Raw genomic sequence first — 15,518 nt, forward strand, 5'->3', positions numbered from 1 at the left:
GACTTCCTCCTCACCTGCCTGGGGCTCCCGGGGCATCCTCATCTTCCTCGCAGCCTCCTTCTGCATCCTTTCAATGTTTGGAAAGGAGAAATTCTGTTCTGGGGTAAAAAAACAACATCTTAGCATGCTGGTTGGGGGTACCTACTCTCAAATCTATCTCTAGAAACACACCAGTGTCTCAGTTTGAGATAATTTGCAAGAGGGAGTCACCGTGGAGAGAAGTCTCCTGCCCAGGATTCCCTACTCAGGTGTCTACAATGCAGAGAAAGTGGAGAAACACATCTTCTTTACCATGAAGAAATGCTGAAAACAACTCATAAACTGGGCTAAACAAACTCAGGAGGAGAAACTTCCCAAGCTCAGCCCACTCTGTCCAGTCAAGTTAGTGCCCAGCCTCCCCCTCCCATAAAACACACATGGCCACAGCACAGAGACAGAATGGCCCCCCTTCCATAGGATTCACCTTCCCCACACCCCAAAACCCTGGCAGGAACCTTGAGAGTCAGCACTGCAGTCAGGCTGTGCTGCTGGGACAGGCAGTCAAGCCAGTGGTCCTCACCCAGTGGTGTCTGTGGTCCTGTCCCAGTGGTGGTCACAGCTCAGATCCTTCCAGAGGGTGGTGGAAGCTCCAAGTGGGGAGGTGTGCTGGTTTAAAGGTAAACTGGCAGGAGAAATGAACACAACACAAAGGAGATTATAAGTCAGAGTTACAATTTGATGAAAGTATTACAAGAAATGCAATGACACAAAGTGAAAAATTGGGTTTAACCCACAAAACCCCAGCAGTATAACCCAGCCCCCTGGGGCACAAGCACAAAGGGGTTTGTTAGCCCCTGTGCTGAATCCTGTGTGTCTCCCCCAAGTCCAAAGGAAAAGTGCAAAGTGGCAAACCTGTTGGTGCAGCTGACAGTTGCAGTCTGGTGGAGAGTGGTGGTCACAGGCTGGTTGAAGGTGGTGGTGTCCTCCTGTCGAGGTGTTGGTCCTCCTCTCAATCCAACGAATGTCCGCTGAGGTCTTCCCCCAAGATTATGTACCCCAGGGAGCAGCCAGTCCCTCCCCCTGGGTGGGGAGTCACACAATGGGTGATTAACTCTGGTAGTCAGGGGGTACTTTGGAACCCTTGATGGCCCATTAGCAGCCACGCCCCCTCAGGCTGGGTGTCAAGGTGCTAACGACTCCCTGCAGGGGAGTTATCCCAGCTCTTATCTCACAGATGTCTTTCACACCCAGCTCCCAGCCTGAGGGGTCAGCTGTGCCCTGGGCAGCTGCTGCAAATGCTCCATTGTTAACAGTTTTTGGGAAATGAATAGAGGGTGTGGAATACACAGCTTTGATCATTCACACAGGGATAAACTGGTCCCACCTACTAAACTAGGACATGTAAGACAATTTTTAATTTTTTATTTAAAATTTTCAGGTACACAATGAGCAGCATCAGCCAAGATTTCTAATTGACAGAGGAGTCTTTTTCCTAAACTGTGCTCATCTGAGAGAGTTTCAAATCACTCATTTTGCTTTTAGGTTTATTAAATGATTCTCATTCTTGATGCTTTTTTTTGGCCATCACCTACAGACTTACTGTAGTGGATAACATCGATAATAGGAAAGCAGAAGAGAATTAAATGGAAAGACAAATGAGAGCAAAAGTTATTTCTCTCTTTCAGTATTCTCTGAATTTTTTATACTTGTTTTTCTCTTTTTGTGGAAGGGTTCAGTGTCCTCCCTCCTGTGAGGGATGGTAAACACTCATTAAACACTGAAAATGTTCTGGCTGAGCAAAGGCAGAAGTGCAAGACCAAGCCTCAGCCTGCTGAGAGCTGAGGTTTGGCACTGGATGCCCCAGAATTCCATAGAGAAAATAGGAACACTAATAATTTTGTGGTGGGATTGAGCCATTTTCAGTGGGATTGGGCTGCTTTGAGGAGACAGATCGACCCTTCTCAGCTTTTGGGGTGCAAAGATGCGACAGACTGGAATGTTGATGGATCAGGGCTCCAACACTCTCCAGCTGCAAAAGCAGTGGGTGCTTTGCTACCCATGGGCAAAGGAACCACCCAGGAGCAGAGGGGGAACACCCACCCCTGGAGGGGACAGGCTGGGCTTGGAGACAGGGAAGGAAAGTGGGACTTTTATGCTTTTCTATCACTACAGACGGGAACCCAAACTGCTCCAAACCTACTTTCCATGAACACAAATCTGTTCTAAACCCTACATCTACAGATATATTGATAAAGTAAATCTAATCTTCCCCATGGGGTGGATTAAAAAGAACTTTGGTCACCATACCTTCAGGGGTCAGGTCAGGTGCTGGACATGGGGGAAGCTTCTGGCAGCTGCTCACAGAACCCACCCCTGAAGCCCCCCCACTACCAAAACCTGGCCATGCAAACCCAATGCACTTCCCAGAATGGAACACCCAGAACGTGGGTCAGCTGGTCTGTGCCCAGCATGGATCAGCTGGAACGTGGGTCACCAGGTCTCTGCTAAACAGGGCTCACAAGGAATTTTGGTTATCAAGTTTTAAGTACTTTGTCCACTGATGCTTGAGGAGGTGTGAGCTGCTCTGAAACCTCTTTCCATATTCCAAGCACTTGCAGGGCAGTTCCCAATGTGGATGTGTTTCATCAGCTTAAATACTGCAAAGTAAAAGAACCCAACATTTTAAGTTCAAATATTTTCTCCAAACAAAATTAAAATTTTTACAAGTTAGTTGTTTATACCAAAACCTGTTTCTTTTTTTTTCTTTTTATTTCCCTTTTTTTTTTTTTTTTGGATTTTGTCTTATTTTTAAAAGGTGCAGAGAGAGATAGAAAAAAGTTGGGGAAAAGCCAAGGTTGCTTTTAGAAGCTAAGAAAAATCTTACTATCAGAAGCTACTTTTTTCCTGAGATACCCTGTGGGGGAAAACAGTTTCTACCTTTTTTTTTTCCTTCTGTTTCTCTGCCATTTGTGATAGATATCTCTGACCCCAAGAGGCTTGGAATGCTGTCTTTGGATATGTAGAGTTGTTGCTCAGGAGAAGCTGTTTTAGCCTTTCTGGGATGAGCAAAGTGGGGTCCTTCTGAGGAGGTGAGAGAGGGGGAATTAGGGAGAGATTTTCCATTATGGTAACTGGTTTGCTCTCTTTCCTTTTCCCTCCCCGAATTCTCAAGGTGCCTTCTCTGAGTTTTCATAGTGTTCCAAAAGGTTTCTACGTGATTTTTGGCAGGCAGCTACGAGCCCAACAGCAGGAACCTTTATGGCAGGCAGGCTCCAGCAGGATGCTCTGGCAGGAAGTTTGTTTGGGAGCTTTGAGCAAAATGTTGACAGAAAACCTTTCAATAGGATGTTTTTGACAGAGAAACAGTGGAGGAACGAACATTGTTCCTTGTAATTGTGTATTATGTGAGTGTCACAGGGGACACACAGGAGTCCCCACTGATCCATCCTGGGGCTGGTTCTGCTTCTCCCAACCTCGGCTCCTCCATGTGGGGTCCCCCCAGGACTGTTCCCCACTGCCCCCCTAACATTTGGGACTGGTAAGAACTGGGAAGCTTTACTGGGAAAAGTGGAATCAGGTGGTGTTAGAATAAAAGCAGGGACTGTAGGGACATGCAATCCCTCCAAAATTAGCGCAGGGATGGGAGTGGGTGGTCCATGCTGAGCCTGAGGCCACAGGGAGGGGCTGTGGCTGCCGATGGCTCAGGAGCCCTGTGGGGAGAGAACAGGGGGTGACACTGAGGTGGGGGATCCCCTGGGAGGGCACACATGGGAGGCAGGGACAGGACCCCAGCCAACCCCTGCCTTTCTGGCACAGGTAGAAGCTGAGCCCCAGCACCAGGAAGATGAACCCAACAGAAGCCCCTGATCCCTGTCAGTGTCTTCTGCAGGAAGCACGTTGCAGCTCTGGGAAGTCTGGGGGGGGTCTGGAGCTTCCAAATCTTCTCACTGAGCCTCCAAGACATCCCCAAACCCCCTCCCAGTTGCCCTCAGCTCACCCAGGACCACCTGGAACCTCTTCCCAGCACCTTCAGGATCCCAAAACCCCTGCCCCCATCCCCACTAGGATGATCCAACCTCACTCCCAGCACCCTCAGGGCTCCCCTAAAATCTTTCCAGTTTTTTTTTTTTTCTCAACCCCCTGAGGACACTACACAACCCCTCTCAACCCCTTGAGAGCAAAACCTGGATGGTCCCTCTCACTCCCCAATTGCTCCCTGGACCACTGAAAACCTATTCCAGTGCGACAAGTCTCCCATCCACCTTCCCAGTAACCCCCCAAGGCCCCCAGATCCCTCCCAGTTGCTCCCATGGCTTCCCATACCCCCCTCCATGACTCTCTAAACCTCTTCTGGACCTGTCCATTCCCTCCCCAAACTGCCCTGGATTACCACCAGGTTCCCCAAACTGCCTGCCAGTTTCCCAAGGCTTCCCCAACCCCCTTCCCAATTAGTCCCAGGATCCCCAGCCTCCCTCCAAGAGTCCAGGCCATACCCCAGTCCCAGGTGAGGGGGTGATCCAGGCTTATGTGTCCCACCCAGCAGGTGAAGGTGATCCTTCCTGGGGGGATTTCCAGCATCACCAGCAGCTGGTGGGTCCACTCATTATTGAGGACCATGTTGTTGGCCACCAAGGGCTCTGAGGGATCCTGCCCACCCTGAAACAACCTCACCTGCACCTGGGCAGGGTAGAAATCCATCCTGGAGCAGAGCAGGGGTCTGGGCAGACTGGGAGCTCAACAGAATCAGTGATGTGGAAAAGCTGGTGGGCACTGGGAGAGAGGCAAGGGGGCTGCAGGGACACTCAGAAAGACTGGGAATGGTCTGGGAAGGGTTGGGAGATGCACTGAGAGAGATAGAGGACATGGGATGACACATGAGACTCCCTATTCCTTATTCATTCCTGGAGATTGTTCTGTCTCCCCTCAACAACCCCGGACCTTCCAATCTCTGCTGTTTGGGCAGGATCGTTTCCCACGGCGGGGCTCCTGGGTCCAGAGGAGGACGGAGAACAACAGGATTGGTCCCCAGGATTGTGTCAGGAGGTTCAACAGCCTGGGGCGTGTGTGGTGGCCTGGGTGGTTTCTCTCTGCCCTTGGCTGTGGGGTCTGCAGGGAGTAGTTTCTCCTGCCCTGCTTTCACCCTGGTGCTGCCCCACTGCTGGGCCCCTGGGCAGGTGGATGTTTCTGACCTGAGGTTTTCTCACACACACCAGATATGCATGAGGGGCACTGAGGTGTGTTTTCCTTCCCCAAATTCTGTCTTGGACATACCTGGTCCTTTCCTGGAGCATCTCCTGCCAAACTGGGTCCTTGCATGTTTGCACAAGAGCAGAAACCGGGTCATTTGCAGTGGCACTTGTTGGGGGACCTGCCCTGGTCTCTGTGGCTCTGCCTGTGGGGAGAGGAAGGGTGTGGGGACATTTCCTCTTCCAGGATCCCAGTTCTTGTGGTACAACTCTGTATTTGGTACCACAGTGAACTTCTCTGATGAAGGTTGAAAAAGATTTGCAAGTGTGAAAAATTCCCAAGTAGGTTGATAGACAAGGAACAGAGCTGCATTTTGGAAGATGTGAAAAAACCTAAAAGTATATATTGTTCAGTAACACCACAGGGCCCACCCAAGCACTCAGGCTACAAGCTGGGTGATAGAGAACCCTGGGAGGCACAGGAATGTTTCTGTCTTCACACCAATGACTCAGCTGTGATAACTGTGATAACTCCCCTCTGGAGAGCCATTAGCACCTTCACACCCACCCTGAGGGCTCATCTCTGCTAATGGGCCATTAGGGGCTGGAACAATAGGCAGCTCCAATAACCCAGACCATCAAAGACTTCAAACCAATCCCATGACTTACAGGGTCAAATCACCCATTGTGAAAGTCCCCACCCTGAGTGAAGTACTGGGCTTTTCCAGTAGAATCTGAGCACCCAAAATCTTTGGGGTTTGGGGTTTCTGATACCACTAGTTGGATCCAGGTAGGGACTAATAACAAAACTGGGCTGCAATTGCCACTCTCGACCAGACTGTGACGATAATCCTCACCAACAGGTTTCCCTTCCTTTTACTGTTGACTCAGGGGCACCACGTGGCATTCAGAAGGGTGGCTGATGAACACAATAATGTTCATGCCCCAGGGGGCTGCGTTATACAACTGGATTTTTGAGGCTTCAAACAAATTTTTTTTGTATCATTACATTTATTGTAATCTTTCAAATATATTCCATCCCTGACTTTTAATTTTCCTTGATTTGTCTTCATTTCTCCCCACAGTGTAACCTTTAAACCATCACACACATTTATGACCTTCATGATAGAAGTTCACTGTGGTACCAAATATAGACTTGTAACACTTGCATATGGGCTGCAGTTCTTCCATCATCTTCTTTGGCAATGAAATGCAAGTTAGAAGATTCTAAGGCTTATTGAATAAAGCAGCAGTCTGTCACCTGCCAGACTGATTCCTGTCTTAGTTTTAACTTTCTTGATGTTATAACTTTGCTATTAGTGTGTTTCTGAGAAGTGAGGAATTTGGGTAACCTGGAACTGCTGTACAATGTCTTGGATAAAAGGAGAAGCTTTGTTCTGGAACCTGAAAATTCACGTCAGGATTTAAAACAACACACATTCCTGAAGAATAGATCTATACATGAATTTGTTTAGAAATCCTTGTCTTGATCTTTCAAACTCCATCTGGGTTGAATGATACTGCTGTGAGGTCAAGATGTTTGCCCACAGGTCCAGCTCTTGAATTTCTCTTTCATTCTGTGGTCTGGAAGAGAGGAGACTGATGACTGCTACCAGATTGGTTTGCAGCCAAAAGAACGAGCATGGCACAACCAGCACTGTACTCACCTTGGTTTTGTTCTTAGTTTTGTTCAGTATTCATTAAAAAGGGTTTAAAAAGTGGATTATTGATGAGATTTCCAAATGAAATCATGAAAAAGGTTCTGCTGTGCTCTGGGCAGCTGCTGCAAATGATCCATTATTAACAGTTCATCAGAAAGGCCACAGAGTGAGCAGAATCCACAGTTTGGGTTATCCCCTCATAGTCCATACTGGTCCAAGCTCATGCAACTGGGTCAGTGTATTAATCCATTGCACTCCATGTTTTGCTGGATCCTCACCCCTGAGAAGACCAGAAAACCGGGACATGCTGTTATTTTGGTGCAGTGAGAGCAGCGTTATGTTCTTGCCCCAAAGTGCCTTTGACAGCAGCACAGTTTCCTCTGAGGGACCTGTGGAGACTGAGGACTTTTCTTTAGGGTCTCCGGAACTCTTGAATATTTGTCTCAGCTTCTCTCTGAAGGTGGTTTTGTGATTCCTTCTCCAGGAACCTTTGGAGAACATGGCTGTGCTGGGAAGCCAAAGGAAAGAAAATATTTGGTTTTCCTTCAAATAATTTCTCGTCACCCTTCTACCCCTATTATTAATCCTGTTATTAAAAGATGGAGAGAAAAAAATAGGCTGGATCCATGATGGCCCATTAGCAGAGGTGAAAATCTCCAGGCCATGAGTGGGAATTGTCTCAGTGCTCCCAGGGGGGAGTTATCACAGCTCAGTCCCTGTGCAAGGCCAAGGAAAACACACCTACCTGGAGCCTGAGCTGGCAGGTGTGCACACCCTCAGAACCTTGGGGGTCACTTTGCACATCATCAGCTCCACCTGCACTGTCTGAGTCATCAGCATTCCAGCCTTTCACACCTGGGCACACATTCTTCTGCCAGGAGAACAGGACCACCCTTATTTAATCTCAAATTCCCCTCCCACTCCCAATTAGCAGGCATTTTGGGGAACAGAGGAAAGAGAAGGAGGATACCAGAAGTTTTGTGTCACCCAGGACATTATCCACGACTCTATTCCCTTTTCTTTATTTTCCCCTTTTCCCCAGTATGCCCTGAATAACACATTAACTCTGCACCTCTATATCCAATATTATACACAAATAGGAACAATGGAACAGACAGTTTTACACCACAAATAGTTCCTCTTAAGGTACAAACCATGTTTCCCTTTTTTTCTGAATTACCCACCAAGTGCAACTTTGTCCTTGAGCAAAATCAATCCCACAGATGGGTTTGCCTTTGCTTGAGACAGGACTGATCCACACGGTTTCCCCTGACACACCTCTCAGGTGCACTGTGGGGACTTTCTCTCCATCTGTGCTGTGAAGGGGCTCTGATTGGGGTTATCATCCAGTTATTAAAATTATTAGAAATGTCTCTGCCCAAATTAAGGTGCAAAGAGGACCAGATGCCAAAGTCAAGAGGATGGATTTTATTTAAGAGTAAATGTGAGGCAAAGAAAGAGAAATAGAAAGAAATAGGAAAAGGAGAGGGGGAGGGAAAGAGGGTGACAGAGAAAAGTTAAAACAGGAAATGTATCCCCACTCCATGGAACCCCGTGGTGTCCTGTGGGTCTGGATCTGCTGTCTCCTTGGTGCTGAGGGTCCCCCAAAACAGAGTCCAGGTCGACTTTTCTGGGATTTTCTTCTCTGTCACAATTTATCTTCACAACATTCCTTTCCAATGAATGTTCCACAAAGCTGCACCCACAACTGAGAAATGTCAGTGGTGCAGAGTGCAAGTATTCCCTAAACTGGTTACAGGTCTAGAGAGTTGGGAAAAGGTTTTCCTGTATTTTATCCATGTCCCAATTGCAATCCAAAGCTGAAACTCCTTCTGATTTAGGGAGGGGGTCTCAACCATTTCCCATGGAATAGTTTCTTTTATTCTGTTGAGATCTTTTAGTTCACATGTGAAAATCTCTGTAAAATTAAGACAAATTATCATAATAAATCTGAAGACTTCTGAGGAAGAACTGGGAATATTGTTACATAAATGTATGATTTCAAATATGCAAAATCTCTTGTACAAACCCTTAAATTAAACTGGGTTGTCTTTTTTAGTTCACAAGTGGCTGAAATGTAAGTATTTCTCCATAAGAGAAGACTAAGAGATTATTCCACTCCATTCCACATTTTTAATATAAAGAATAAATTAATTTAGCAAATGTAAATAAAAAAGGTTAAAAGGGTTTTTAAATATAGTCCTGCTAATATTTGATCTCCCAATGCATCCCTCTCAATGAAAACACCACCAAACAACAAAAATATTAATTACTACAAATTATGGGGCGAATAAAAGTTTTGTTGATTACAAACAGCTCCATCTCACATGTTGGCAGGTCACTATAAAAAGAAAAGGTAAAATTTGGCCAAATAGAGACTGATTATTCAAAGGCAGGCTGGGATAATGCTCCTAAAGCAGCAACTTGAGTCTGAAATGCTGACAATGAAAAGGTGACACATCCTGAGGGAAAGATGCTCATCACCCCTTGGCTGCTTTCTGGGAGCCTTCTCCTGCACATCTGCTGGCAGTTCCCCCAGTCCCAGCTGGTTCCTTTGATCTTCAGTGGGGAGTGCTGGAATTCCTGGAAAAAGAAAACTACACAAACCTCCCCAAAAACTCTACTCCTTAGTGAATCAAGTGGTTTGACTGCATGAACTGGGGATCTCTCAGGTAGAGTTTTAACTCCTCTTCCATGTAGTGCTCTATGCACTGATGGTTTTTTTGCCCCATATTTTCAGTGGGTCTCCTCCCATTAATTTCTTGTTCAGAGACAGTGAGACATCTTGAAAAAATCAGCAAGAGCTGCCCCTTATGCTGGGTTTCTTTGAAGGTTCTTAGCAGGCTTCTACTTCTCCCCCTGGAGCCATGAACTGACCTTATCAGTTGGGCAGATAACACGTGTTCCGTTTGCTCCAGTGGTTTAACTTTGTGCCATCTGGGAAGTGTCTCCAGCCCCTCAGCATCCCACTGCATTAATAGTGACTGGATTTCCATCTCCCCTGATCCAGGGCCAGGCTTTGATATCTTGGGAGCCGCACACAGTGCCAGTTTAGCAGCAGTTTGCTGACCCTGGCACACATTGGTGGTTTCAGCTTTAATTAAGGGTCAATCTGCTCCTTCCTCATCATCAGCTGTCAATGCAAACCTGATGTTTTGCTCTTTCTCACAACAACAGACTGGCTCACTGTCTCTCAGCTCCTCCCCTGAACACAGGAAGTTTGAGTTACAAGGCTTTGTTACTGGTTTTACAACTTGCAAATCTCCCTGTAAGATTGTCCCTCTCTCCTGCACATTCCAAAGCTCCACCTGAATCTTTCAGACATGCCCATGCTCAGCAGCAAAGCAGTGCCACCATTTGCAGCCTGTCTTGGAGCTCAGCAGCAAGCAATGCTCCTGCTGCAGCCTTTTGGCCTAAGTCTCCCTTTTTCTGGAAATACAATTTTTTTTGTCTGACTCTTGCAAAGACAGGATTATTTCAGATTTCTGTGTAACCACTCCTTCATTCTCCACATTTTCTCCTGCCGCCTCCACCCCAGCACTGAAGAGTGATGAAGAATTTTTTAAAAGAAGGACAACAATATATTCTAGGAAACAGTGATACCAGAAATCCCAAAACCCAAAGATTTTTGGTGCTCAGATTCCAGTGGGAATGCCCAGTACTTCATTCAGTGTGGGGACTTTCACAATGGGTGATTTGACCCTGTAAGTCATGGGATTGGTTTGGACTCTTTGATGGTCTGGGTTATCTGAGCTGCCTATTGCTCCAGCCCCTAATGGCCCATTAGCAGAGATGAGCCCTCAGGGTGGGTGTGAAGGTGCTGATGGCTCTCCAGAGGGGAGTTATCACAGTTATCAGACAGTCATTAGTGTGGAGACACAAACATTCCTGTGTCTCCCAGTGTTCTGTAACGACCCAGTATGTAGCCTGAGGGCTTGGGTGGGCCCTGTCTTGCTACTGATAAATCTAGAAATTTAGGTTTTTTCATATCTTCCAAAATGCAGCTCTGTTCCTTGTCTATCAACCTACTTGGGAATCTTTCAAACTTGCAAATCGTTTTCAGCCTTCATCAGAGAAGTTCACTGTGGTACCAAATACAGAGTTGTACCACAAGGACTGGGATCGTGGAAGAGCAAACATCCCCACACCCTCCCTGTCCCCACAGGCAGAGCCACAGGGACCAGGGCAGGTCCCCCAACAACTGCCACTGCAAATGACCCAGTTTCTGCTCTTTTTCAATCAGGCAAGAACCCAGTTTGGCAGGAGATGCTCCAGGAAAAGACCAGGTATGTACGCAGAATTTGGGGAAGGAGAACACACCTCAGTGTCCTTCACACACATCTTGTGTGTGAGAAAAGCCCAGGTCAGAAACATCCACCTGCCCAGGGGCCCAGCAGTGGGGCAGCACCAGAGTGCAAACAGGGCAGGAAAAACTGCTCCCTGCAGACCCCACAGGCAAGGACAGAGAGAAACCTGCCAGGCCACAACACACCCCCCAGGCTGTTGAACCTCCTGACACAATCCTGGGCACCAAACCTGTTGTTCTCCTTCCTCCTCTGGACCCAGGAGCCCCACCGTGGGGCACGATCCTGCCCAAACAGCAGAGATTGGAAGGTCCAGGTTTGGGAAATTATGACAGAACAGTCCCCAGGAATGAATAAGGAATAGGAAGCCTCATGTGTCACCCCATGTCCCCTGTCTCTCTCAGTGCCTCTCCCAACCCTTCCCAGACCATTCCCAGTCTTTCTGAGTGTCCCTGCAGCCCCCTTGCCTCTCTCCCAGTGCCCACCAGCTTTTCCACCTCACTGATTCTGTAGAGCTCCCAGTCCGCCCAGGTCCCTGCTCTGCTCCAGGATGGATTTCTACCCTGCCCAGGTACAGGTGAGGTGGTTCCAGGGTGGGCAGGAGCTCTCGGAGCTCTTGGTGGCCACCAATATTGTCCCCAACATGGACTGGACCCACCAGCTGCTGGTGATGCTGGAAATCTCCTCGGGAAGGATCACCTTCACCTGCTGGGTGGGGCACATCAGCCTGGAGCACCCCCTCACCTGGGACTGGGGTATGGCCTGGACTCTTGGAGGGAGGCTGGGGATCCTGAGAATAATTGGGAAGCAGGTGGGGGAAGCCTTGGGAAACTGGCAGGCAGTTTGAGGGACCTGGTGGTAATTCAGGGGGTTTTGGGGAGGGAATGGACAGGTCCAGAAGAGGTTTAGGGAGTCATGGAACATGGTATGGGAAGCCTTGGGAGCAACTGGGAGGGATTTGGGTGCCTTGGGGAATTACTGGGAATGGGTTTAGGAGGCTTGGCATACTGGAATGGGTTTTGAAGGGTCCAGGGAGCAATTGGAAAGGAAATATGGAGCAGCCAGGGTTGGCTAGGAAAGGATTGGGAGGGGCTTTTGGGAGTCCTTGTGGGACTGAGAAGAATTGGAAGGAGATCGGGAGAAGCCTGTGATTGCTGGGAGTGAGATTGGATTATCCCAGTTGGGATGTGGGATGGAGGATATAGGATCCTGAAGGGGGTGGGAAGAGGTTCCAGGTGGTCCTGGGTGAGCTGAGGGCAACTGTCAAGGAGTTTGGGGATGTCCTGGAGGCTCAGTTAGAAGTTTTGGAAGGTCCAGACCCCCCCAGACTTCCCAGAGCTGCCACGTGCTGCCTGCAGCAAGACAGAGACAGGGATTGGGGGCTTCGTGTTGGCTTCATCTCCCTGGTGCTGCGGCTCAGCTCCTCCCTCTGCCAGAAAGGGAGGGGGTTGCTGGTGATCTTGTCCCTACCCCCAATGTGTGCCCTCCAAGGGGATTACCCCACCTCAGTGTCACCCTCTGTTCTCTCCCCACAGAGCTCCTGAGCCATCAGCAGCCACAACCCCTCTCTGTGGCCTCGGGCCCAACATGGACCATCCACTCCCATCCCTGTGCTGATTTTGGAGGGGTTGCATGTCCCTACAGTCCCTGCTTTTATTCTAACACCACCTGATTCCACTGTTCCCAGGAAAGCTTCCCAGTTCTTACCAGTCCCAACTATTAGGGGGGCAGTGAGGAACAGTCCTGGGAGGACCTCTCAGGGAGGAGCCGAGGTTGGGAGAAGCAGAACCAGCCCCAGGATGGATCAGTGGGGACTCCTGTGTGTCCCCTCTGACACTCACATAATACACAATTACAAGGAACAATGTTCCTCCACTGTTTCTCTGCCAAAAACATCCTATTGAAAGGTTTTCTGTCAACAGTTTGCTAAAAGCTCCCAAACAAACTTCCTGCCAGAGCATCCTGCTGGAGCCTGCCTGCCATAAAGGTTCCTGCTGTTGGGCTCGTAGCTGCCTGCCAAAAATAACGTAGGAACCTTCTGGAACACTATGAAAACTCAGAGAAGGCACCTTGAGAATTCGGGGAGGGAAAAGGAAAGAGAGCAAACCAGTTACCATAATGGAAAATCTCTCCCTACTTCCCTCTCTCACCTTCTCATGTGGACCTGATTTTACTCAGCCGAGAAAGGCAAAAAAATACCTTTTCCTGAGCAACAACTCTACATATCCAAAGACAGCATTCCAAGCCTCTTGGGGCCAGAGATATCTATCACAAGGGACAGAGAAACAGAAGGAAAAAAAAAAAGGTGGAAACTGTTTTCCCCCACAGGGTATCTCAGCAGAAAAGTAGCTTCTGGTGGTAAGATATTTATTTGCTTCTAAAAGCAACCTTGGCTTTTCCTCAACCTTTCTGTATCTCTTTCTGAACCTCTCAGCAATTAAATAGTTAAAAAAAAAGACAAAACGCACAAAACAAAACAAGAAAACCCCCACAGGATTTGGTATAAACAACTAAACTCTAAAAGTTTTAATTTTGTTTGTGGAAAATATTTGACCCTAAATGGTGTTGGGTTTTTCCCTGCAGTATTTAAGCTGATGAAACACATCCACATTGGGAACTTCCCTTTCAAGTGCATGGACTATGGAAAGATATTTCAGAGCAGCTCACATCTCCTCAAGCATCAGTGGACAAAGTGGCTAAAGACTTGATAACCAAAATTTCTTTAGCACAGACCAGGTGACTCACGTTCCAGGTGCTCCGTGCTGGGCACAGACCTGGTGACCAACATTCCAGGTGATCCATGCTGGGCACAGACCTGCTGGCCCACGCTCTGGGTGTTTCATGCTGGGCAGTGCATTGGGTTTGCATGGCCAGGTTTTGGTAGTGGGGTGGCTTCAGGGAGGGGTTCTGTGAGCAGCTGCCAGAAGCTTCCCCCATGTCCAGCACTTGACCTGACTCCTGAAGGTGAGGGTGACCCAAATTCTTTTTAATCCACCCCATGGGAAAGGTTAGATTTACTTTATCAATATATCTGTAGATGTAGGGTTTAGAACAGTTTTGTGTGCATGGAAAGTAGGTTTGGAGCAGTTTTGGTTCTTGTCTGTAGTGATATAAAAGCAGAAAAAACCACTTTCCTTCCCTGTCTCCAAGCCCAGCCTGTCCCCTCCAGGGGTGGGTGTTCCCCCCTCTGCTCCTGGGTGGTTCCTTTGCCCATGGGTAGCCAAGCACCCACTGCTTTTGCAGCTGGAGAGTGTTGGAGCCCTGAACCATCAACATTCCACTCTCTGCCACCTTTGCACCCCAAAAGCTGAGAAGGGTTGATCTGTCTCCTCAAAGCAGCCCAATCCCACTGAAAATGGCTCAATCCCACCTTAAAATTATTATTGTTCTTATTTTCTCTATGGAATTCTATGACAGCCAGTGCCAAACCTCATCTCTCAGCAGGCTGAGGCTTGGTCTTGCACTTCTGCCTTTGCTCAGCCAGAATAATTCTATTGTTTAATGAGTGTTTACCTTCCCTCACAGGAGGGAGGACACTGAACCTTTCTACAAAAAGAGAAAACTAGTATAAAAAATTCAGAGAACACTGAAAAAAAGAAATAACTTTTGCTCTCATTTCTCCTTTCCATTTACTTCTCTTCTGCTTTCCTATAATCAATATAATTCACAACAGCAATTCTGTAGGTGATGGCCTAAAAAAAGCATCTAATTGAATGAGAATCATTCCATAAATCTAAATCAAAAATGAGGGATTTGAAACTCTATCAGATGAACACAGTTTAGGAAAAGGGCTCCTCAGTTAATTAGAAAACTTGGCTGATGCTGCTCATTGTGTACCTGAAAATTTTAAATAAAAAATTAAAAATTGTCTTACATGTCCTAGTTTAGTAGGTGGGACCAGTTTATCCCTGTGTGAATGATCAAAGCTGTGTATTCCACACCCTCTATTCATTTCCCAAAAACTGTTAACAATGGAGCATTTGCAGCAGCTGCCCAGGGCACAGCTGACCCCTCAGGCTGGGAGCTGGGTGTGAAAGACATCTGTGAGATAAGAGCTGGGATAACTCCCCTGCAGGGAGTCGTTAGCACCTTGACACCCAGCCTGAGGGGGCGTGGCTGCTAATGGGCCATCAAGGGTTCCAAAATACCCCCTGACTCCCAGAGTTAATCACCCATTGTGTGACTCCCTGCCCAGAGGGAGGGACTGGCTGCTCCCTGGGGTACATATCTTGGGGGAAGACCTCAGGGGACACTCGTTGGATTGAGAGGAGGACCAACACCTCGACAGGAGGAGACCACCACCTTCAACCAGTCTGTGACCACCACTCTCCACCAGACTGCAACTGTCAGCTGCTCCAACAGGTTTGCCACTTTGGACTTTTCCCTTG

General features: G+C 47.9%; 2 protein-coding genes across 2 annotated transcripts in view; one reads left to right on the forward strand and one right to left on the reverse strand.

Annotated features, from left to right (window-relative positions):
* The window catches only part of LOC139684162 (uncharacterized), a 1,455,962-nt gene that overhangs the window by 718,487 nt on the left and 721,957 nt on the right, over positions 1-15,518 (reverse strand).
* LOC139684161 (uncharacterized) overlaps positions 1-15,518 on the forward strand; it is a 1,434,678-nt gene that overhangs the window by 657,055 nt on the left and 762,105 nt on the right. The window contains 1 exon segment of the mRNA XM_071579762.1: positions 634-640. Within this exon segment, the coding sequence (XP_071435863.1) occupies positions 634-640 (7 nt within the window).

This window comes from Pithys albifrons, chromosome 33 (genome assembly GCF_047495875.1).
Source record: "Pithys albifrons albifrons isolate INPA30051 chromosome 33, PitAlb_v1, whole genome shotgun sequence".
Classification (NCBI taxonomy): Eukaryota; Metazoa; Chordata; class Aves; order Passeriformes; family Thamnophilidae; genus Pithys; species Pithys albifrons.